The 24,538-nt window shown below is 35.4% G+C and overlaps 1 protein-coding gene across 3 annotated transcripts in view; it reads right to left on the bottom strand.

The window, feature by feature from the left end:
- PAN3 (poly(A) specific ribonuclease subunit PAN3) overlaps positions 1 to 24,538 on the bottom strand; it is a 79,928-nt gene that overhangs the window by 35,557 nt on the left and 19,833 nt on the right. For 2 of the 3 annotated variants that reach the window (XM_040054592.2, XM_040054593.2), the window contains exons 3-7: positions 22,071 to 22,137; positions 19,951 to 20,021; positions 17,794 to 17,856; positions 9,400 to 9,561; positions 876 to 1,026 (exon numbers count right to left, since the gene is read on the bottom strand). In XM_040054592.2, coding sequence (XP_039910526.1) covers positions 876 to 1,026; positions 9,400 to 9,561; positions 17,794 to 17,856; positions 19,951 to 20,021; positions 22,071 to 22,137 — 514 coding nt within the window. The remainder of the gene's footprint in view (positions 1 to 875; positions 1,027 to 9,399; positions 9,562 to 17,793; positions 17,857 to 19,950; positions 20,022 to 22,070; positions 22,138 to 24,538) is intronic. The other variant, XM_040054594.2, reaches the window with a different exon arrangement.

Below are 24,538 nucleotides of genomic sequence, written 5' to 3'. Positions count from 1 at the left end.
TGCTTCTCAGTAGCCACAAGGGACTACTGGAGGTTTAAGTACATACAGAAACTCATTAAAGAATCTGCAGTGGGAATATCCAGATTTGCTGATGGCTACATATTAAAAATATTTTAATTTTATTTAAACAAAATTGTTAGAATTAAGTTAACATCTTACGAACAGAAAACTAAAAGATGCATGAAGGGCTTGAACTTATTAAATGTGTAAAAAAGCCTGTCATTCAATTACATGACTGCATGAAGCACATTTCAGAAAGAGTTTTAAACCTGGGAAATAACTATAAATTGGTCTTAAAAGTTAGATTACATGTGACAAATACAATAAAAATTAATACTATTTTGCAAGGTACAGTATTATCGAATTAGCTTGTCTTCTACTTTGTGTTTTTAATCCAGATTTTTAAGTCCTCATATGCACTCATTAATACTGCAAAAAATTACTTCTATATCACACAATCTAGAAACAAAACAAAAAGAGCACATTGGTGTGTAGTAAACCAAGATCATACGCATTGCATACCATGCATTTCTAAACTATGGGTAGTTTAAATCATCTTCAGGTACTGCTCTGGCAGGAACCACTTAGGACACACTATGTGATAACTCAGCAACCCTTTCCTCAAAAAGAGCAGCGTTAAGTTGTTCATTTCAATGCTGCAGTGGCTGAGCAGATTTCACAGCCTGCATTGTCATTTCCATACTACTGGAATATAAATCCAAAGTTCCTCTGCTTTTTAACGATTGCCTTAAAATTAAGAGCTAAATTAGGAGGTAGCTACATTTATACCCAATAAATCTGGTAACTATATATATATATAGGGTTATGTTTGACAAAACACACCACTGTACTAGAAACCATTACTCTCAACTTACCTGGTGCTAACCCAGCAGTAGCAGGACTTCCCATGGAGGGGTGAGAGAACAAGGCTTGAGAGAAGGCAGACATACTTGACTGGGATACATTACTCAGCCTGGAGGTTGAGCCTCCTTTAGGAATAAACTCACTTGCAGAAGGATTTGGTGTCTGTTTAAAAAAAATAATAAATCAAATGTTTATTTTAGATGAGAAGGGACGGAGAGTGCCTATTTAGTAGAAAACACTTTCTAGAAAGGCCTACTAGTACAGGGGACATTTTTAAGGTACATACAGCTTACTGACAAGAACAAAGAATACTGGAAGCTGGTCTGCATGAACAAATTTAGACGTGTTTTTAGCTTATGTCTTAAGTGGCATAGCAAGCTTTCCATATGAGCAGTTGGTCTACAAATTCATACAACATTTTGCACAAGGCTTTCCATAAGCTTTACATTACAAGGTGGAGAACAGACTTGACAATGAGAAAGCAATGCCACAGCTGCACAGACTGTTCCCTCATGACTTCAGCAATTTCATCGCAAACTAACTAGCAATTTCAAATTAAAGGAGTAAAAATTATTCCTACTAGAAAAGTCATGCCTGCCTCTATTTCAAATAGATCTGTATGTTCAGGTTTTTTGTGACGCTAACTTCTGCTTTAATTACCTCTTTCATTTATCTAGCACCCTTAATAAAGTCTAATTTGGTGCCACAGAAAAAACTTGAAGCAGAATGATGGTCAATCATCAGTATTTGTTAGTACATGGAACAAACACTCGAGCAATTTTTAATTTCTATTAAAATCAGTGCAAATGGTTTTGTAGTTTGGGATTGTAGTGTTTGTTTTGAGGTGAGGTTTTTGTTTGATTTGGGGTAGAGAGGGTTAGGAAAAAAAAAAATCCCCGTTAGAGCTCAAAACGCAAAAAGTTTATAATTGGACAGCCAACTACAAATTACAGGAGTGGAACAAAAATTACATTAAGCCAAGAAATAAAATCAATTATTACATGAACACTCTGAAAAGCTTGAAGATTATTAAATTATAGGCTTTAGTTTATTAAGTAATCTGCAGAATACCTCTCAAAAGTGTCTAAACAAGTTAGGTAAAATAAGAAGACAGCTACAACTCCCAACAGACAAGGGTTACTGTTAAGATAATCCGTAATGGTTTTTTACAGAAAATTATATTGGACTACCTTGGTTTTAGGCAGTTTTAAAATAACCAAATATATCAACTCTTAGCTAAATTACCAATATTGATTTTATCACTATAAAGTGACAACAGAGGAAGAAAGTTAGTGCCAAATTAGAAGTGCAATGCAAACATCAATTTAGACAGTGAAGAAAGCATTTGAAAAGAGTTTGTTAATTGGGTTTTAACACCTTCATTTGAATATTTCTGCCAAATATCATAGTATTAATGTATTTCAATGGACTGAAAGATTCTCAAAGTCGTAAAATTAAAGAAGATGCCCAGGTTTAAAAGCAAATAGCAAAAATATTGTACCTTTAATCACACAGTAAATTTTAACCACCATCCACTTTATGATATCAACTTTACCACCTTATTTGTTACCTTACATGAGCACGTTTCTGAATATTCAAGCAACAGCTATAAGTAAATATGTAGATTGTGAAGCAAAACATACTTAAATGGGTAAAGAGTTCACATGAATTTTAAAACTTTAATCACAGTTAAGGAAAACACGTTAATATATACACTGATAAAGCAAAACAAATAACATACAGACTGAAAACACATAACTGACACATTCATACTCAAAAGATAATACCCTGGACTTATTCCTGTACCTAAATTCAGATAGCTAAGGGAATGGTGTTCCTCTAGATAAAAACTGGCATGCAACCATTCAGCAAAATCTGCACTAAAACTAGAGAAAATTACAGGGGTAGTAAAGCAGAACTTTTCCAAACAGTGATAGAGCTAAACAGTCATCAAACAAAACAACTGGGAGAGCAAGAGACAGGTGTTGTATCATCCTGATAAAAGAAAGAACTACAAGATCCACATTTTTCCACTGCTAAAAGTAGCAATGACACATCCACAGCTCTATCACATCCAAATACTGTGTCAACCAGGCTACAAGGGCAGCACATGTGTTACCCTGGTTTTTCTGAGTTTCTTTATTAGCCTTTTGATTTTCATAAATGGAGTCAGATCTTTTAGTTACTGTAGAATATTAGAGCAGTTCTTCTACCTTTCCCACAGAAGTAATATAAACAAATCCTTTGTTTTTCATTCTCTGTCCTTTGTTTGCACATTTCTAACCTGAAAACAATTGTAACTGACAATTCGTCTGGCCACTGAGGCTGAGGGGTGGAAACCCCAAAAAGCCAATCTTCTGCTAGACCCACAAATGTATAAAAGTAAAAGAATAAACAAAGGGGTCTCTTCTCTCCGCTCTTTCAGCTGGGAGCTAGATCAGAGGAACCTCTGCGAAAATCTCTTGTCTGCGTGTGATTGCTTTGTGTGTCTCAGTGACACACATGGCATTAGGTTTGAAGCATGCAAGCAGAGAATAGGACACCTCCTAGAAGGCAACTCAGACTTTCCTAGAGCAACTGAGAGAGTTCCGAAAATTCCATCCAATGGCATTTTGGCTAAACTCTGATCATTTTCACCTACTGATTCAAACAAGTTCTACATTTGCAAATGCAACTCCAATGCATTCTGCAAAATTTTACGGACCAGTTTTCATGTCTAAAAGTTACTTACTTGGTAAAAGTTATCTATAACCATCAAAATTTTTAAATGCAGCTTCACTTTAAGAGAGATCTCCACTTTAACTGGTAGGTGTTTTAATTTATCCAAATGAAAGAGTGAAAACCAGGAATCTGCTTGGGCTGATCTGCTTTATGCCATAGGATTACAAACAGCAATGGGTCAAGTCTGATGGAAATTCAGTTTCATTCCATTTTTTGATACCGCAATTCAGGATGAGCATCAAAGCCTGGTAACATTAAGTTGTTTTTACGTACCTTTGATGAAAATGTTGTATATGAATAAACAGCTTTGATTTACAAAGATAGGCCCTATACTATGAAAGCCTGTTTTACTTCTCTGTGATGCTAAAAACATGAAGCTGCAATCCAAGACTTTCCCCACTAAAAATGATTTAACTTTTGGTTACAATTTTAAAAGACCCTTCCATCTTCAAGTTGTTTTCTAAATACAGAAAAATACTCAAGTTCCACAGTCATTAGCTAGAATAAACTAATCAAAGTAATAGAGCAAATTCTAATGATTGGTGGTCAAAACTAGCAAATACTGTCTGACAATGTGAAGCTTAAGCTCCAACCCACATTTAAATTTATTACATCTATGTGAAGCTGCAGCTCTTAAAAACTTTTATACCTTTTGAAAACACTTTATCTGAAGTAAAATAATTTCCTGAAAACAGTTTTCTTCCATGAAAAGAAATAATGAGGCCACATTAAGTGACTAAACTGAGGGAATGTAATATTACTGTTAGCTCTTTAATATACAATATTTTAATTACTTTTGAATCTTTGTAGAAAACCATTTGGCAGCAATGACCATGCGAATATGCCAGAATTAGAAAGCCACATTGTTAATGGCCAATGATTCAAAATATTATATTCTTGGCCTGAAAAAAAACCGAACTACTTTCACTCTGTCAACTCATAATACAAAGTATAAATTCCACTTTTAGCTTTACATTTGGATCAATGGTAAGCTTGAAAATCTGTTTAAATGGTAACCATGCTTTAGAACCTGACAGATTATTCTCACAGCTTTTCCATTAGAATCTGATCAAACTTCCTGAGATGACAAAAAAAAATTAAACTTTTATAAGAATGAAAATCATCTACATCTTCTTATTGAAAACATTTTCCTCATTCTGTATTATGTTTAAATTTTGCACAAGTACAGCTTTTAAACAAATTTCATTTCATTAGTAATTAATTATTGGTCTCAGAAGAAAGTAACTTACTCATGCTAGATGAAGCTCAAAATTTTAAGTCAGAATAAATCAGGATTGGTAAAATACATAGAGAAAATGGATATTGAAAACTGTTACTAATTTTCAAGAGTAACCAGAAGAATGGACATGCAAGAATCATGTAATGATCATGCAATACTGTGATGTTAAAAAGTAGCAAATGTACTTCTAAACTGAAAGCAAAAAAAAAAGCCTACTAGTACTGCCTGCACTATGTTAAATAGGTCTACTTTCAGTTTCAAATGCAAATGTCCCATAAAAAGGCACATACAAAAATTTCAAAATGGTAATCACCGTGTTTTCAACAAACAGCATTAAAGAGAAGGAAGTACAGCTGTGTCAGCTACATTATGTATTTCTAGCAAACCACCTAAGGTGACTTCTAACTGATACTTTTGCTAAAATTGCCTTCATTCCCTTTTCCTCTCAACTTTGCCAACTGAAATCTCATCCCCCTTCTTCCAGTATATTAATAAAGATGCTGTCAAACTAAAACAGTGAAGCAACTTCCCCAATTATTACCTGAATACCTCTGTCATGCATTCTCAGAATGATTACACTAAGAAATTTCATCTAAATACCTTGTTTTCAGATTCTTTATGTCCATGCCTCTTGTCAGTCAATTTTGCAAAGAAACTTCCAAAGATAAACCACAAAGCTGAATCCATCCAGCTCCATTTACAAAAACAATTCCTACGCTTTTGCACATCAGAGGGAAAAAAAACTTTATAAAACACATAAAAACAATCCAAATGAAGGCTGATTTTAGCCATAATACAATTACTAAGGATGGAACCAAAAAAGTACAAAAGGAGGCCAGGACTACTAAACTACTCATTTGCGTCACCAGCCAGCCCAGACCTTTTCTGCTGGCTTTTATGCTTTTACAGGTATATAAAAGGAAATAAAATTAAAATATAGCATGGAGGAGGAGAAACAAAATATTCTGTGAGTAAAAAAAGAAAAGAAAACAAAACAAAACAAAAAAACCACACACACACAAACAAAAAAAACAAACAAACAAACAAAAAACCCACCAACCAACCAAAAAGCACAACAATGCCAAAAATACCCTACCACAACAATTCAGGGCTCTTTAAAAGAAGATACAGATGAAAGCAAAGAGCAAGCCAAGGATCTAAGCTGAAGAACATCACTGGAAGGACAACATGCAGCATGTGGCATTACTGTATGTTAATGAGTTGCATATAACAGATTTCTGTAATCCGTAAATGAAATCAAAATTCCTGTTTCATCAACTATAGACTTTAATACATATGATTTGTCTTTATGCTCCTCAGTGATAAACTTGCAAGGTCCCACTGCTGCACTAATCAATAAATGAATCCTCAAAGTGCCTTTCAGTGCAGGAGTGAGCTGGAACACAGGGACAAACACCTTATGAAGCCTTTGGAAAGTCATGCAGGGATCCCACAATACTGGAAACCACTCTTCTCTCTCATTTCTCATTCAGCAACTCTCAACGCAGCTGTACAGCAGCAGAGACACCACATCAGCTTCAGAGGCTGTAATAGTACTTCACTAGTTTGCTTCTGGTTCCACATTCAACCAAAGCCAGCTACCTAACTCAAAAAGTAGGCCAATCTCATTTTGATTTTAGAAGGATGTGCTAATGTACTTACCATGCTAGAAACTGGATACAAGCCTCTCTGTTCTGTTTTTATGTTCTCTTTCACTTCCAAATTCATGCTGATCTGTTCTGACATCCCAAATTACATAATCATGTAATGGGTACAGAAAACCACCACTAACCCACACCCATGCTACAAAGCAGGGCACTCCTTTACCAGTCTATTTTTGGCATAGGTTTCACAACATCTCTTAGGAATACAGAAACATGCAGAAGCCTTTCTTGAGCTTAACATGTTGTTATTTTGTTGTTGATGGGTTTTGGGGTTTCTTTGTTGTTTTTTTAATGGGCAGAGGTTCTATGAGGAGATTCACTTTACAGAGCATTGCTGCAATTCCTCCAAGGATTCCTTGTGAGCCACAGCATCAGGAAAGGATGCATTTTGTGATGTCAGAGCAACCCAGAAGACATGAGAGCTCATCAAGGACTTCAAAGCAAATCTCTTTCTATCCCACCACTGAATTTGTGTAACATGTGATATTATAATTACTGACAAGTCATCACATCACTCCAACAATAGGCTCTAATAAATTTCAATTTGCCAATATTATTAGTTAATTTACTACTCTTGCAGAAAAATTGAGTCAATTCCATTAAAACTGTGTAAAATTTGCTGGCTAAAGATCTATTGGTTTATAAACCAGAACACAGGCTCAGAAAAAACTACTAGCAAAGTCTTGTTACAACTGGCAAGTAGATCTCACTAAAAATTAAACTTTAAAATTAGATTTGGAATACTTTCATGTTTCTTTAACAAAAATCCTTCAAAGTACTGTAAAAACATCTAAAATTTTAGACGTCTATGCTCCTAACACAACATACTTGAAAAAATTCATTTCTATGATTCTTTGTTTTTTGAGCAAAAAATAATCAGTTATTGATGGTGAATAAGAAGTAATTTGTGTAATTAACATGTATCTATTGCTATTATTTTAAGGAGAATTACCATTTGATATGTATCATGTCATAGTATAGTAGCTCAGGACATTTCCTAATATAAGGTAAGACATATCACTATACAACCAACTTTGATTTGGGTATTTTGCCTTTTTAATGCACAACCCAGAGTACAATTCACTCTGCAGACTTCACTTTTAATCATGTAAGTGTAAACACCGTATTTTAAACAAAACAGATCTGGATTATAAATTCATAGCCATGCAGGAGTAACAGTTAAATTATTTTACAATGCAAGTTTTAACATCTTTCCTTCTTCAGTCTTGCCAGACTCCACAGTTTTTCTTCAATCTCTTCTGTTTCTCCTTCAATTCTATTTATTATGGCTAGCACATCCTTCTGTTCGTATTTCCACCACATGTGCATCCATGTATATGCTTTGTTAAAGCCCACATCTGCATGGGAAGCTATGCAACCGCAGAAAGCGTGAAGCACCTTGAGCCTCCTTCCCTTTGCCACACTACTTCAGAGTGCACAGGTACTGAGAAGACAACTGCTCCTGGTGAGAAGCTTCATGTTCCAAGCTACTGCCTCTTCAGCCTCCAAAAGCATTAAGTTTATTTGCCTCTAACCGAAACGGAGTAGATTAACAACAAAACTTGTTGTATCACTGTACGGCAAGAAAACAACAGAGGACAGGAGTGCAAACAGGACTTTTTTTGGCCTTTAATGTCCACCTGAAAACTAAAGACCAACTTTCTGATTCTCTCTTCTCAGAACAATTGTCTTTAATTACGGCTTACATTCACTGTTAGATACACACCATAAGTTCAGTTTGCCAGTCTTCTCTCCCTTCAAACAGTACTGCTTCACAGGCTCTCACCACTGTCTTTCAAGCTTACCTGGTCCTTCTACCAATGCATCCTTTAAGCTCCATCTTTCCTCCATCAGTGGCTATGCTGCTTCCCCAGCAGCCAAACTGCCAAGACAGACTGAAGGTCCAAGTGTCCCTAAACAACGTGGCATCATGCTGCCTACATCACGCTGTGCATGACTGTTCATTTCAGTAACACAGAGACGTCCAAATATCAAATAATGCAAAACTAGGATCAGTGTGGAAAGGAGCTCGTACGAGCATCATGTTGGCCCTCACACAGCAGAAATTCAGTGAATGGAAAGAAAATCCTAAAGTGGTACAAGTTCTAATTAAAAGCCTGTTACCAATCACTTCATTCACTTAGAAAACACCAAAATAACATGAGCTTCATAGGAAGACTGAAATAATAATCTCTGAGGAATCAAAAGCACTACACGAGCAAAATCAGTATTAGCAGCAGTAGTGCAGTTCCCACCACTATAACAATCTCAATCTAAACTCCACTTTAAGGGACATGAAGGAGAATTCATCCTAGGCTAGAATTATTCTTCATTTTCATCCCAAGGATTACCTGCTACTTTGGCAAAGACTTACTCAAATCCAGTTGTACCACTCCCCCTCTTGCAGGGCTGAAGAAGATTCAGGAATTAAGTAAAATAATGGTAAGAGATGCATATATTTCTCAAACAAGTTGAGAAATATAAACTATCCCAACATTAAAATTAAGAATTTATACTTCCCGTTCATGATGGCAATGTCTTCAAATTCTGTACTGAGGGCATCTACTTGCATTGTGTCAATCATTTTAACAACAATCACTAATTTTACCAGTAGATATCTTCCTCAGATGAGAATTAAAGGTTGTGGTTGTTTGTTTTTAGAATACATTAAATGATTACTTTTGCTCCTCCTTCTCAGATTATACCAAAATCAAGTAAAGCATATAGCTCAGCAACGTGTGAAGCTAATTAAATATCTCCAAATCACTCTCTTAGAGGACCACTGTGCGTGTTACGTGAAATCAATATTTGATCTTAACTCATACTGGGTGTAACTCTTTCTAACATTTTCCAGAACTGAAAATAAAACATCCAAAATACTGAAAAAATTACTAGTAAAAATAATTTTACCTGTAAATTGTTTTCTGTGACTCTGTTCCACCAAACCATATTGATGGGTACTCCTGTTTTACACCTGTCAGCCAGACAGCCAATAGGGTTCTTTGATTTTCTTGCTTTTGATCCCACCGGAACTATCCTCTCATCCAGCATCCCCAGTCGATACTTCCTGGGCTATGAAAAAGAAGGAGAGAAACCAGGCCACTCCTAACAACCCACATCTAAAGCTACACTAAAATAGGTATTACATTGTGATATGATTCTGGATTGGTGGAATAGGAAACAATTTGCAAGTAAAATTTAACTGAGACTGTTTCCTTTCAATCCTGACTATTTGGTTATAATAAACAATGCTTTAAAAAAATGAAAAAGAAAATAAATTTCAGGGACTACTAATTATTTGTAAGCAAAGCCATCCATCACGAGTCAGCCACTGAAATATGCACATAAATTTGCAAATTCTGTCCAAATGAGAAATTGTTTTTAAAAAATTGTTTAAAAAATATTTTTTCAAAATAAATACCTTCAATCACATCATAATAATGAACACCTCCCTTGAAATTTCTACCAAACAGATTTTAAATTCAAATTTGCCATGACTCATCTCCTGAAAATTTGCTTTTAAAAATCAGGTAGAACTGAGTAGCCAATTGCACTGAGAAAACTCTGAGGAAAACATTTCTGCTCACGTTAAGATTTGAAAAAATAACTTCAGCTACTATCTTAAGTGAAAACAGAGAAGAATTACTATGACAAATACATTGGGAACTGTCATAAAATTGAGGAAATAAAACACAATTGAGGACATTAACATGCAGGAATTACTTGCACCTCATTAACAGTGACATTTCTATTACATTGGCAATGATCTCTACAAATGAAACTATTTATAAAGAATAATATGAACAATAAATTCAAAAGGCAGACTGTAAAAAAGAAAATCTGTTAAATATTTTCCAACAGGTAAAGTACAGAAGTTTCCCAGATTTCTCTGTGCTTTTAAACCTATGTGTATCTACCTAGATAGTAAATATCATCAAAAGAAGTATTTTAGCATCTGTGCATATTTAGACAAGGGCTTTTTATGCGAATTCTATCAACAATTGGATCAAACTGAGGGGTTGGCCTGTTTTGTTTTGCTGTGGGGTTTGTTTGGGCATTTTTATGTGACAGTGCAACAAGCACATGGATATAGATCACTCTAAGTAATCCAAGCTTAACTTACCTTTATTCAGATATCTACTTCACCTAGCACCTTAGAAATCTTAGCAGCATGTACCTTCATACACACTTTAGAAATTATTCCTCAGGAAACAAGGCAAGAATCTAACTGGAGAAGATTTCCTACTCACACAAACAATTCGTAAAACACAGGACAAAACTACCATAAAATGGCTGCAAAACAAAACCTAAACAGATTTTCTCCTCTACTTCCCTGGAACATTTTAGGCTGAAAGAATTAAAACTCAGTAAAGTCAACAGTACCTCGTTTGCCCAAAAAGCCCAAACAAACCAACCCCTCCAAAAAACCCACAAAATCCACGAACAAAACAACAAAATACTCACAAGGATACCAACATGGACTAAGAACTACCAAAGGCAATAAACTCCATGGAGGAGTTAACCAAACAATAAACAAGACTGAATTTTAGCATAACAATAAGAAATCTATGATAGGTAGCATAAAATCTTCCTGCAGTTCAAACACACACCTGATCATGGTAAATCTAAATACCAGATTTTTATTTGGAGAAACACTCAACTATTGTCCAACTTACACCAGTAAATCAGAAAGACTACTAAAATCCTAACCTGCAAAGCCATTAGAGCTGAGAAGCTGGACATTCAAGCAAGACTGGACTTTAGGACAGAGTTTGAATATAGTATGTATATTTTTAGGTTGACTATTGGAAATAACATAATGAAGAGAAAACAGTTTCCCTGGAAGCTTTCCCATCTCTCTCTATGCTCTACCAAGTGCAGGGGCAATCTGCCTCAGACCACTGGAACACAAGCCAGTGCCCAAATATACTTCCATTCAGAAAGGGTTCCTCTAATCCTCCATAATAACTGGTTGTCTACAAATATTTTGAAAAGGAGAACCAAAACAAAAGAGGAAATGAGCCAATCTGGAAAAAGGCTATTTTCCTCACAACAGGATTCAGATTCCAGACAACACAATGAAACTGTATTCTAGGCTTTATGAAAGACCATACAGGCCAGAGACAAATATGAATTCATGTTCCAGTAGCTCTTTACTTACTTGTACTAAAAAATGAAGTTAAACACTAGATGAGTCTAAAAAAACATTTTCCCTTTCATTGCTTATCATAAAATATTAGGGGATTACTAGGTCAAGATTTCATTATTTAGACAGATATTAGAAGATGGAACATACAATATTAACATTCGGAAATACATTTTAGTCTATGTGCACCAAAGTCATTCTAAATAACACTTGTTCTCAATGAGCAAACTTGGATCTGATTTAGAAATGCAATCTGAATTTAAAAGATATCGGAAAACAGTATCTGCCAAGAGGAGAGAGTAAACAGAAGGGAAAGCAAATAGATTGAGAAGTTTGAATAAGCGTATCAACTTCACTATATCCCTGACCTCTACACAGAGCAGGAAATAAAGCAACACAAACAGTTCACCTTAAAATGAGCAAGAACTCATTAATCACTGATCATTTCTGAACATATATATAAATAAATATGTACATATATCTACCTAAAACACAGAGGGCATGACAATCTGGACTAACAAACCAAACTTTTATTCTTGGGGACAACTTCTCTTACATGTTTACAAAAACAATTGGTTTTTTGCTTTCCCTACAGTCTGTGAGGTAAAAAACAAACCAAAAAAAACTGTTCAGGTGTAGTAATTACTGGCAGCAAATGTTTACATGAGGCAGGGAACAGCTAACTATCTTTAATTGCTAGCAACAGCTTAGCTTCCCCCAGGGTGAGGCGGCCTTGTAAGCATTTTCAACCATAGCTAATAATTATAACCCCTGTCCTGCAGAACCAAGCTGCTGCCAGCAATTCATGATAGGAGCCTATTGGTTGGCACAATTACTAGGAAAGATAAACCCCTAAAGTCCAAAAATCATTACACTGGAAACAAAAGAAAGTCACTCCAAAAACAAGTCCCTCCTAAATAGCATCTTCACATGAGAACACTACTCATGATAATTTACTTCACTAGCCCATGCTAAAAGTATTCCACAAGTCAGTTTAATTAGTTGGTTCTCATTCATTCAACAAGAACTTTGGGAATGTGTTCAGCAACTCTATTTTCCTCCTACTATTTGCTGTAACAGTGTCTTTGCCTCTAGTTCCTCCTGCTTCAAGGACAGTGGGCAATATCACACTTCCTTTTTCTAATTCAGGATTAAACTGACCTCTAGTGTAAGATGTTCCATGGCTATCCTAGAGGAGTAAATTTAAACAAGAAAATAGCTACAAACGTTTAAACCGTAAAGACTTTCACATAGTATTTAAGTCTAGATAAGCTGACAAATCAAACTACACAGCTGCAAAGTGAAAAATCTGCAAACTGGATTTTTCTCAGGATCACTCAGGTCCTAAATTACATTTCTGTTCCTTAAAAAATGCATTTACCTCTAGCAGGTTTTGAATTTAGATTTACAAGACCTTTTTAGAACCAAAACACACCCAATTAAGTCTTAGCATACAAACACCTGAGCAGACTATTGTGTTTCAAAGTATTGTGAAGAGTCTGAACTATGGTAATGCTGTCTATGTGCTTCTACTATCAAACCAAATAGAAGTCATCTCAAGCCTTCTCCATCACAGGCTAAATGAAGCAGCATTACCTAAATTACTATAGCTAAAAGGTATCACTGTAGCATTAATTAGGGCTCATCTGTTGTACAGTGAGTTGACTGTATCTGCACATACAAACAATAAAATATTACATTATCAGAGAAAAAAAACCAACTCACGCTTTCCTTGTACTACTTACTGTACTATCAAAATTACGTGAGACATACAATTTTAAATTTCAATGCTGACTTTTGAAAGATTTTTTTTTTTTTTTTTTACACGAACGGCAGAGAGACCATCAGAAAAAGAGGTTAAGCACTCAGCTAGGCTGCTAGTCCACTGACAAGGGAGCAATTTCTGATTTATTATGCTTTTAAAACTAAAACCAAAATAAAAGTTCTTGGTGTCATTATTGCTGTTTTCACCCAACAACCATAACTGATTAGCTGGAATAAGCACTTGAAACACCAAGCAATATGAACTTCAATGTGTTATTGAGCCCCTATAGTGGCACAATCAGCTAAGCAGCACCTTAATTGCGAGTACAACTCCATTACTGTGTATTACCGAACCCAGTTAAGCATTACATCTGAACATGAGTTATGGTCAACAGGAATATATTAACAGATTTGTAAGATGGAAATATGAAAAAGAAAAGCTGTCTTTTAAGTGAAGTTAAACTGTTTAAGTTTTGTAGCCAATAAAGCCGCAAAATGCCTTTATGTGGATTGGGTTAACTGCTAACCAAAACACCCTCTACTCTTCCTTTTATATTACAATCTCCCACTGGTAGACAGGCAGACCACACCTGTGGTTTTTTGCATCTCAGCTTCCAAAGCCTGGAACCAATTTTTTAATTTTGATATCCGCAAAAAAATGGAATAGGAGCTTGGTCAACATCTTAAAAATAATTGTGTGGTTGGCTGGTATTTGTTGTTGGATGGAGAGTTTTTTCCCCTTGTGAAAAAAAGATGACTATGCTAACACTTATAATGCTTATAAGCTTATAATTTTGAAGTTTCCAGTGTTACACGTTGAGGTTAGATGAATTTAATAGACACCCTTCCATCCAGATTGCTCATGAAAACTGGGTTTGGCTAGGGACAGAATTTCACTAGTTGAAAAGAATCATACAGTGAGAAGGAAGATGTATTGTTCTACCCCAAGAAAACTTAAGCGTGACATTTGGCATGGAAATTTGTCTTATTCCAGACCAACAACATCTGATCACTGCAAAGAATAAATAATTCTTGGTTTAAACAAATTCTAGAGATGCAATAGATCAGTCACTGTATCAGGTATTTTAAACCATAGCTCAGGGAAATTTTCAGGTGAACATACTAAAAAAGTTTATTGCATGAGTATCTATGCTGAAGGCATGAAAGTCTTGAACAGCTCAGGAGCAGGAAAACTGACATAACTAAGTCAAATATTTTCTCATCAATTTTGAAGCCTAGCCTAGTTGGGATGAGGTAGGAATTAGCAAAACTTTAAATCCTGCCATGGATTTAGTTATACCGACAAACTTCTTTACTAAGAAATTCATATCACATGTTGAATGGATGTAAACTGGCAGAAAAGCAGACTTTTTTTCTACCACCATTAAAGCAGCTAGTTCTAACTGCAGTAAAGACTTGTCAGAGTACCACCACCCCAAGATGTACTTTCAAAAACTCCACTGCTAAATGAACACTATGGGCAAACCACAGATTTTCTCAGTGTTTAAAGGTTTCTTTTAATAGGACAAATTTTTGTATAACTTACAAATGGGAAAATCATGCGCGGTTACCAAATATATAGGTAAGAGGGTTAAAGACTGATACAGCTTTTACTCTGGTCTTTAACAGACATATGATTTCTCAAAAGTGGTATATTTTATAGCTGCTTTAAATATTTGTCTAGTGCCTTCAATGTGTGCACGAATTTAAAAAAAATGTTAATTATTTCACTGCAAATCACTCTTGCAGACTACGTGTACCTTGGCATAGAAAGAATCAAACAAAACTTGTAAATATAAACATAAGCATCTAGCATAACAGTTACATTTGAAGTTACATGACTTCAAATACACAAAAGGATGAAGCAATAAAATGTAAAAGCATTACATATTTTTAAAGGGAAATGCTTTTATAATTTGACTTGTATATCATAATGATCACGAATCCACACAAAAATAAAACCGAATAATATATTCTCTCATGACACATTTAGAAGTGAAAAACACATACTTATCTAAATAGTAATAACTAAGACAGCAAGAGCACACAACCAAGGAACAATTCCAGTAACTATTTTAAGTAAAAACAAAGTAGAGTACATTATATAATATCCCTGTAACACATTTTAGACCATGGTACTACCTACAAACATTTGTTAGTTTTCTCATAAAGCGTGGTCCTTCTGCATTGCTGCAACAACTTTTTTAAGCATCAACTATAAAGGTTTTATTATTGCAGTATGGGTATATAAATCCTAGAAGGAAAAAATTTCGGTTTGAAATATAAATGTAGTCTAGGTACATCAGAGTCTGAAGCCATAATTCTGTCTCTTAGAACACAGTGACATGATGCTTGACCATTACCCCTCAACTCATGAGAACATGATCCATGCTTCTGAGATGGAGGCTCTGAAAAGTGAAAACTGTCTTGACACATTTTCATTAAAAGCAAATTCAGCAAGGCCAAACATAGCACACAAGGCTTTTCAATGAACATCACTGAATGAGAAAATGATCAGGTATCAGAGGTGTCAAGATAGAGCTGGAAACAGGAAGCTGGAGAGAAATACAGCTTCTCAAGAGGTAACAAAACTAGATGGGAGGCAGGACACTCAAAAATAAAATAGCAACTATTTAAGTCTTAAGAATTTAATATCCACAGGACCTGACGTTATTATTTTTATTTTTTTCTTTTAACTTGAGAGGTCAAACTCTTCTCATACTCATTAAAAAGCTTGCATTTATGCAGACTAGGCTTACAGGTAGTCTTTGCTTCAAATAATTTTCTATGCACATTTATTTCTGCTGATCAAAGTAAATTAATTAAGTCTGCTGTCCAGTCTCCCTTGCTGTAAATCTCCACAGATGGCACTGAACAGCTGCATCCCATTCGGGGTGAACTACAATTCAGATAATCTCTCATACTTTCCTTTCTAATCTAGAGTTTTTGTCCTTGTCTTTACTCACCTAAAATGGAAGGCATTCTAGAAAAAAAATTTCTTCAAAATATATAAAAATCAGCATTAAAACTGTGTTTAAATTGTTCAGTACAGCAATTAGTTCACCGCTTGCAGGCTGTGAACTGAAGTTATTCTCACCTTAATGGACCTCCTCTAGGTGTGACTGAACAATTAAAAAAATGAAATGGAAATAAGTCAGTGTTAGAAGCTTTTCGTAAGAGTTCCCTTTTCATGAGGATTGAAGGTATGAAAAAACAAAGTAAAATGTAAAAGTAAATGCTTTTCACTATCCTGTAAGGCTGACCCGTGACAAGTCCAGGAACCTTTTAGCCTGGATTGGTGGCAACAGTCTCAGAACAAATTTAAACAGAAGTTTCATAATGTATTGTCATCTTGGTGCATTAAGCTGTCATGTCCTTGACAGCAGATTCTGATCAGTTTGTCACACAAATTTTTATGAACTGTTTACCAGAAGCACCAAAATGAAAGCAAGAACTTTTCCAGACAGATCATTTCAGGTTTAGAGAGGAGCACTTCTCTAGATAATGGCTGAAGTCAATTTAGGAAAAACACCCAGGAAGTTCAAGTTCAGAATGCCACCCTATTTTTAACAAGCATAACATGTATTTGAAGAAAAAATGAAATAAGCACGACATTATTCTTGGGGAAGGATGTTAGTTTATTGCTAACTCTAGCTTTTGTTCCATGCTTCACAAATCCTATTTGTGCATTGTAGATCAATACTTACCTAAAAATCTCTTATAGGAAATTCACTTTAAGGTTGCTTGTCTTACTGCATGTGGAGTTACAACAACCGGACAGTAAATCCAGAAGGTTTTACAGTTGACAGAACCTCCACCAAGGCTCCATCTACAGAAATACTTAGCTCCTTTGATTTCATTTTAAGTATCCTATAAAAATGTCTTTAAACAGTAATCTTAGCTTTCCTGAAATCTAAAATTGAAATGCAGTTTAATAATTTCTAAACAGAGATAATTACCTCAAGAATGTTCATAAAAATTCAAGGACTATGTTAACTTTTTAAACAGAAAGAAGAATGGCTCTCAATATCAAATAATCAAAAGCAAATTAAATAGCTCAGTCATACTAACTAGTTTCAAAAATACTGTCTAATTAAAAAGCAAGGCTATTCAGAATTACAATCATCAACTTATGTTTAGTATTTTATTGATCTCAAATATTTCTCCATATGGCTTGCCCATTGTTAAAGGGCTGCAAGCATAACATGATCAGCAATATCCAGAGACAAATAATAAACTTGCTACATAGTACATGCTTTTACAGAAACTATTCAGTTTTACACAAAACAAACATGCAGTTTTTACATTAGTTCCAAATAACCTAATACCACAAAATATTACAAATTAGAGTTGTGCTATTTTTAAAGGAAAGCAATTGTTCTTTATTCACTTACCAAGACTGTGTTATATCTGTCCTCCAAGTCAGTGATAAACGAAGGAAATGCTGGTTTTGCCAGCTAGTTCAGAACAAACAGAACCTTAGACTTGGTAAGATAATGTAGATTTTTTTCAAACAGTAGATGTTGTAAACACCTATATTTGCACTAGTCACCAAGGCTCCCTTTATACAGCAGGCACCAAGCACTGGCCTAATAAACCCCATTGTTTAAGCTCTAAACAAACCCTGGTTAATGGGCTAGAGAGGAATCACACAAGTTTTTAAATATCTCGAGTATTTAGTGCTTTTAAGGAAATCACTTCAGACGATTTGGATATTGTAATAAAAATACTAAAAGCATTTAAACCCTACATCATAACTACTTGCAGTGTATTGACAGGCAGCAAAAGTCAGTCACAAAACTTACTAATTTCTCATAACTTTAGCCATCAGTTTTTGTCCACTTAAAGCAATCACTGACATCTGGTCATTCCCAAAGTATTTTTCTCAGAGAGTTAAATGTTTCTTTAAACTACTCATGTCCCTGTGCTGACTATAGAGGGAGCCTGGATGCCTAGATTTACACAGTTCAAATAGTATTTTATGAAAACTTCCCCATTACTAGTATTTAACAACCTTTAATACAGGCATACATTACAAAATAGCAGTCATAATTAAAAAAAATTATTAATATGAAAAGAAAAACACAAACCTCTTTCAATTAATGTCAGTTACAGCTGAAATGCTAACTATAAGAAAATCCAAGTTAATCAATTTTACAGATAAAACTTACTCTTAATATTATTTTATCAGCTAGTGCCTTTAATTTAGTTATTTTTCTTGAGCAAAAAATGGACCAAGTCAGAAAGCACTCTGAATTACTATTTGAGCTTTCAGGTATCTATGCTTTACAAGCAAACATTAACTGGTTTGTTTTCACTTTATATTGCTTAACTTCAAAGCAATTTTTAGAGACAGTAGTAATTTTTGCAATACTTCTGTTTGATAGCTTATTTTCTTTGATGCATGTGATTCATACACAAGCAGACGTTTACACCCAGGTACACACGTACACGTGTATATATTGGCTCTCAAGGCCTATGTTAACGAGGCATGTACAATTATTTTTCATTTTTACTTGGTAAAAATGGATAAGCCTTTGTATGTAGAGAAGTAATACATTTATAGTTCTTTACATCCAACTTTCAGTGCACTGTGGTGGCAATAAGGAAAAGAGCAAAGCAGATATTCCATGTCGTTTGGATACATCATAATTTAGAAAATTAACGTTCTACAACAGCATTAAAATTTAAAAAACAGTGTGATGGACCAACTATAGCAATTATCTTTAAGCTCAATCTTCACCAGCAGGAATAATACAGAACATGCTCATGCAGCTTGCTTTCGTTATTTACTACAGGAAAGCTCAGGATAAAGTGGCTAATAAGTAGTAGAACATGAAAGTCACCAGTGAAAGTAAAACTTAATAACTGTTTGGGACAAGATGATGTGTGGTTTTGGTATGTGACAGTCCACAAAAATGAGAAGGAACTGTCATGTAATCAAACTTTTGTCTCTTATTCCAGCCACTGAGTGTATAACTGGAGCACACAACTTGCACAGCTACAGCTGCAGGTCAAAGGTGTTTGAAGATGCTGTCTAGCCCTCAGCAAAATAAAGATTTCTCAATACAAATTAGAGGTATAGAAAAAAAAAAAAACCCAAACCCTCACTTCCCGATGATAACAGTATAATTTACCCTAAATGCATTTTGAACTGTTGTAATTACTATGACATAACATACAAATAAATGGGAAAATGGTTCTTAATGTATTCTGAACTTTCTGCCATAAAGGCTTGCAGGTCACATATCCCTTAGTAGAATAAAAATAATTTGATTTCAAATTCAATGGGCTATGTACTAAGTTTCATATTCTATAAACTTCAATTACAAGTGCCTGGAGTATTTCTTAATAGCAGCAGCAGTCTGATCTGATGTAGCAAAAATGAATGAAGCAATAAAATCTTATTTATATCAGCAGCAACATATTAAAATAAATCTAGTAACATCAGAGGAATTATCCTTATTTCATGCAGCATTTCAAGTTATTCCAGATCTTCTTCCCTGTCAACTCATATATAACATGCTACATATGATTTAGTAGTTGCCTACCTTCCTCCTTTGAGACACGCTGAGGGCAGCAAAGTCATTAAACAAGGATGAATTTGGTGAAGTTAGTGGATCTACAAAACCAATGTAAAACCAATGTGTTACATACACACACACTACTAAAAGAAAATTACTATTTTTTAAACTTATTTCTGTATGGAAAAAAATCCTTTTGGCAAAGCTCAGTTTAGCAATCACACTGCTAAAACCCCCAGCATTTATTAGATTCTGTGCAACTGCTTAATTGAAATGGTGCTCATTAACAGAACTCAGTAAGTTTAATTGCTGTTGACACTATTTAAAGGCCACCTAACATTGCACAGCTTTCATCTGCTCAGAAGGCTTCATCTGTTGTAAGTGTTCTTTACATTTGCATGCCATTTTTAACCCTGCAGATGATACACTACATTTCCAGTTCACCATAAGATCCTCCCAAAGGTTTGACAAGCATTGCCCAGCAGTGCCTGAGTCACCATCCCCTAGGGGCACTGTGTAAATGTAGTACTGAGGGAAAGCTTCAGCAGTGCTCTTGGCAGCGCTGGGCTGACAGTTGCACTGGATCTTAAAAAGCCTTTTCCAGCATAAAAGATCCGAAGAGTGTATGATCTCCAGTTACCTGAAATTAGCAATCTTCTGTGTAACAGGTCTTACAAATAATGATGTGGATTTCGCTTGTCCTGTCACTGTTCTGCACATCAAATTTAAATCAGAACCAAGGATAGCAGAAGTCCACATTCCATTAATAACTTGGTTGTTTTTTCTTTGTTTCTATTCATCTTTTCCAGAGTTGAAATATCAAAAACTGTATAACATTCACAGATGCAACTTAAGACTCCAAACTACATGGCTAGAACTGTCAAATTAGCAGATGACTGCCAGCTGTAAACATTGGTGTTTTGATGAAACACTTTTTTCAACATTAAATTCTTAACAGAGAATTTATCTTATTTGTTCAACAATAAATATTCCCCCAAAGGGCAATTCTACAAGTGAAGCACTACTTGGCAGAGCCAGGGAGAGAGGGGGAAGGATCTGAGACATGGCAAAACTTAAAATGGTTTCTAAAAGTTGGTCTGGTTTCTCTCCTTGACATGCATCACCATTACTATTTGGCCTGTCACAGTCAAACTCTGACTGCATTTAAAACTGGAGACCTCCACCGCCTTGAATAGCTAATTGTTCAGTGGTACAAAAGAAGCAGAGTTAATCTCAAAGCCTACTAGAAATAAACCAGGAAGAAAAAACAAGAAAACACCCGCAATTTTTGACTTTCAAGCAAGTTCATTTTATAGTAGTTACCAGCATGCTTAAAAAATTATAATCCTAGTAAGTAGACTAGCTGCAGGGTCAGACATGCAAGTGGAGTTCTAGAGCATAATTTACACAGCAATTTTCAAAGCAGAAATTTACTTTAAATGTATGTCCTTGCCATAAGGGAGCAGTACCCTCTTCTTTAAAGAACTTAATTTAACAGCTACAGATGAAATAATCTGCAGTGATTCTGAAGAGCACATTACAAAGCTTAATACGCCCTCCACAATAATTTAGAGAGCACACAGGCCTCCACTACCAAGACATTTTCTTCAGCTGAAAACCATGTATATAAAACACGTTCCTACAGCAAGGAAAAAATTGTAAGAGGCAAAGTACTGCTTGTACAACAAAACTGAATAGCTATTAAAAATCAGTTATGTGACACTTATAGCTATTAAAAATAATCAGTTATGTGACATTTCACAAAATCCACACACCCTAAATTTAACAGAAAACACCTGTACACTAATCCCACACAATAACTTATCTAAGAAGCATAAGAAGGGATACTAGAGTGAAGCAACATAAATGCTTAAGCTATCAGTGCTTTACAGTGGATATCCAAACTAACATTTCACTTGAAGTGACAAGACTGATAATGACTTTATTTTTTCCCCCTACAGCAAAGAAAAGGCTAAAACTCTGAGTTCATACAGTACTGTTGGACTGTTCTACACTACTGTTAAAAAATAAAAGTTCTGCTGTATCTCAAAAATCAGACAACAAGTAACACTCCCTTAAGCCTCAGTTCTGTGAATCTCTCAAATTTTCAAACATACTTTCATATGTATTATTTTAAACAGACTTACCATGGCCTGCATACTGCTTGGCACTGTCATTGAGAAGGCTAGGGGAACTGCTGCTATTTGTCATCCTCTGTGAAAATAAAAGATGAAAGTGTACGTGTAAAATAAAGCCTGAATAGATTAAGTGAGGGCATTGGGGATGACCTTTAAAAGGTTTTAAGGACAGACTATGAAACTTGTGCTCATCCCTCATTTAGTGACTATGCTAAGCAAACAGACTTGTAATTGACAAAAATGTTTAGTAAAATAAAGCATTTTGCACAACAGAAATGCAAACCAAAAATTACTGTATATTAAAATGAAACACTATCTTCATCAATTTTTTCTAAATGAGAAGGATCTACCAAACCTATGGTTCTTTTCCTGCATGTTGTGAAAACATTAGATAAGACAATTACTTATCTCCATAAAACAGTCTTTCACACTGCACTCCTGAAACAACTCCTCCCTTTAATATACTATCACCACAACATGAAACTTCTCCAATGAAAAATACTTAAGTATTTGATAGATTCCTTTTAAAAACTAAAGAACCTCTTGAGACCTCTCAGCAAAACATCCAATTCTTCCAAGTCAGCAGGACATCTGAAACCCTTTTAACATTCCTCCTAGGCTCCACTCGCTTCTCCTACATTCCTCTAGAGATATCAGCTAGCAATAAACTGGACTAAAGTGAAGCAGTGCTGCTGTAAGAGCTACTGGCTCTTTGATAGAGAAGTTTTTATGTGCCTCTTCTTATTCCTGCTTATTTTTTTTTCTTTCGCCAGCTTCCCAACAGGAAGAAAAAGTGTGAGAAGAAAAGAAAGGCAAGGTCAGGAAATGTTCTCCGTCACTGAGAGAGACAACCACTAATTTGTTAAAATACTCCCTGGCATGCTTTTGGCCCACATCAACACAGAGTCGCCCAGCCAATTTCCAGGCACTATTCAGCAGTGAAAAGGTTTGAGAACCCTTCAAATCAACAGTTTGCATGCAGACTCTGCTTTAGTGGGTGAGCACAAATAGGCCATTTTTTTTGCCAGCTGGCCCTAAGCATCAAGGAAAGTTTCCAGGCATGTTTCATTTAGTAGTCTAGACACAGACTGACTCAGAACTGGTCACTCGAGTTGCTCTTTATGGTTATTTTTCTCCATAGCCAGTCTCAGTGTTGGTGACAAAGTGCGGGAAGCTTACTATGTTATATTACGATGCCATTTCATCTAATTGTTGACCACAAAGATCAATATTCTGGAGTAATTCTGGTAAGAATAGAGGACAACCAATAGAAGCGTAAGCGCTATCCAATACGATAAAACTGCCAATGTACTGCTATTCAAGTTTCCCAACACTTGCAGTTTTCAGAGCACCATGAACTTCACCAGGAGCTGCTGCTTTTAAAATCTGTATCTAAAAGAATAGATGGTGTAAGGTAGCTTTTATGTGGAATGCTTACAACACATAAATAGCACGTAAACCCTCAGCTTTTTCAAGACTTCAGGCAAGCTGTTTGCTACATGCTCTTTCCTTATTTCAATGTCACCTGTCTCCTGCTCCTAAATATGACCTGACACATTATAAATATCACTAACTCCTTAAGTGATAAACAATTCTATGCAGAAAAGGCAAGGATCTAGTGAAACAAAGTTGACTTATTTTTACAAAACAAGTTACCACTCTGAGACACCCACACTAAACTGACAAACTATGCACAAACGCAAAGAAGTTCATCCTACTGCTCACTGTCATCAAAATAATTTCTGGATTATACTAGCTCAAGTAGTCATAGTTCCCTGCCTAAGCAACGGAAAGAAGTTCAACAGTTCGACACAAATATTTCAAAAGTATCCCTGTTATGCATGTTCTTTTGGCATTTGAGACATCCAAACCGACCCTCATAAAACAAAGGGGTATAAGAATAAATTTCCTAAAGGGAACCTTTCAGATCTGCACAAGATTTGTGCAGGCATAGATAAAAACAGTATTAATGTCCACTAATAATAATACCAGATTTAATAATAATTTTAATGCAAAAGGTAATGATTTGTTGAAACAGGAATAAATATGGTATTGAGAACTGTGTTGGTATGACATCTGGTTAAGCACATAGGTTAAACATGGAACAAAGTACTTTTATTCCATCAATATCCACCATCCTCAGGTGCAGGAGTTAAACATTCAACCAACAGACTTTCAATGTGAACAGGAGCCTGAGATGATGAAAACCAGTGCTGACACAATCACTGAGAACATACAGTGCACACAAGGCAGACTGACAGAGCGTATTGTTCTAGATTCTGAAAGCAGAGGGCAACCCAAATCTGTGAGCATCAACTGTGCTTTTACAAAGTTACAAATCCAAGGTGCATCTTACACACACCAGGATTCAGAAAAACAAAAACTTGGGCAGCTCTTGCCTTAACAACTGCTTGGAACCTATACCTTGAATAGATAGAAACCTCCACCACATTCATGAATTTTTCATTTTGCTGACT

This window comes from Hirundo rustica, chromosome 2 (genome assembly GCF_015227805.2).
Source record: "Hirundo rustica isolate bHirRus1 chromosome 2, bHirRus1.pri.v3, whole genome shotgun sequence".
In the NCBI taxonomy this organism is placed as follows: Eukaryota; Metazoa; Chordata; class Aves; order Passeriformes; family Hirundinidae; genus Hirundo; species Hirundo rustica.
The sequence above is the reverse complement of the archived record's forward strand: the minus strand, read 5'-3'. Positions and strand labels throughout refer to the sequence as shown.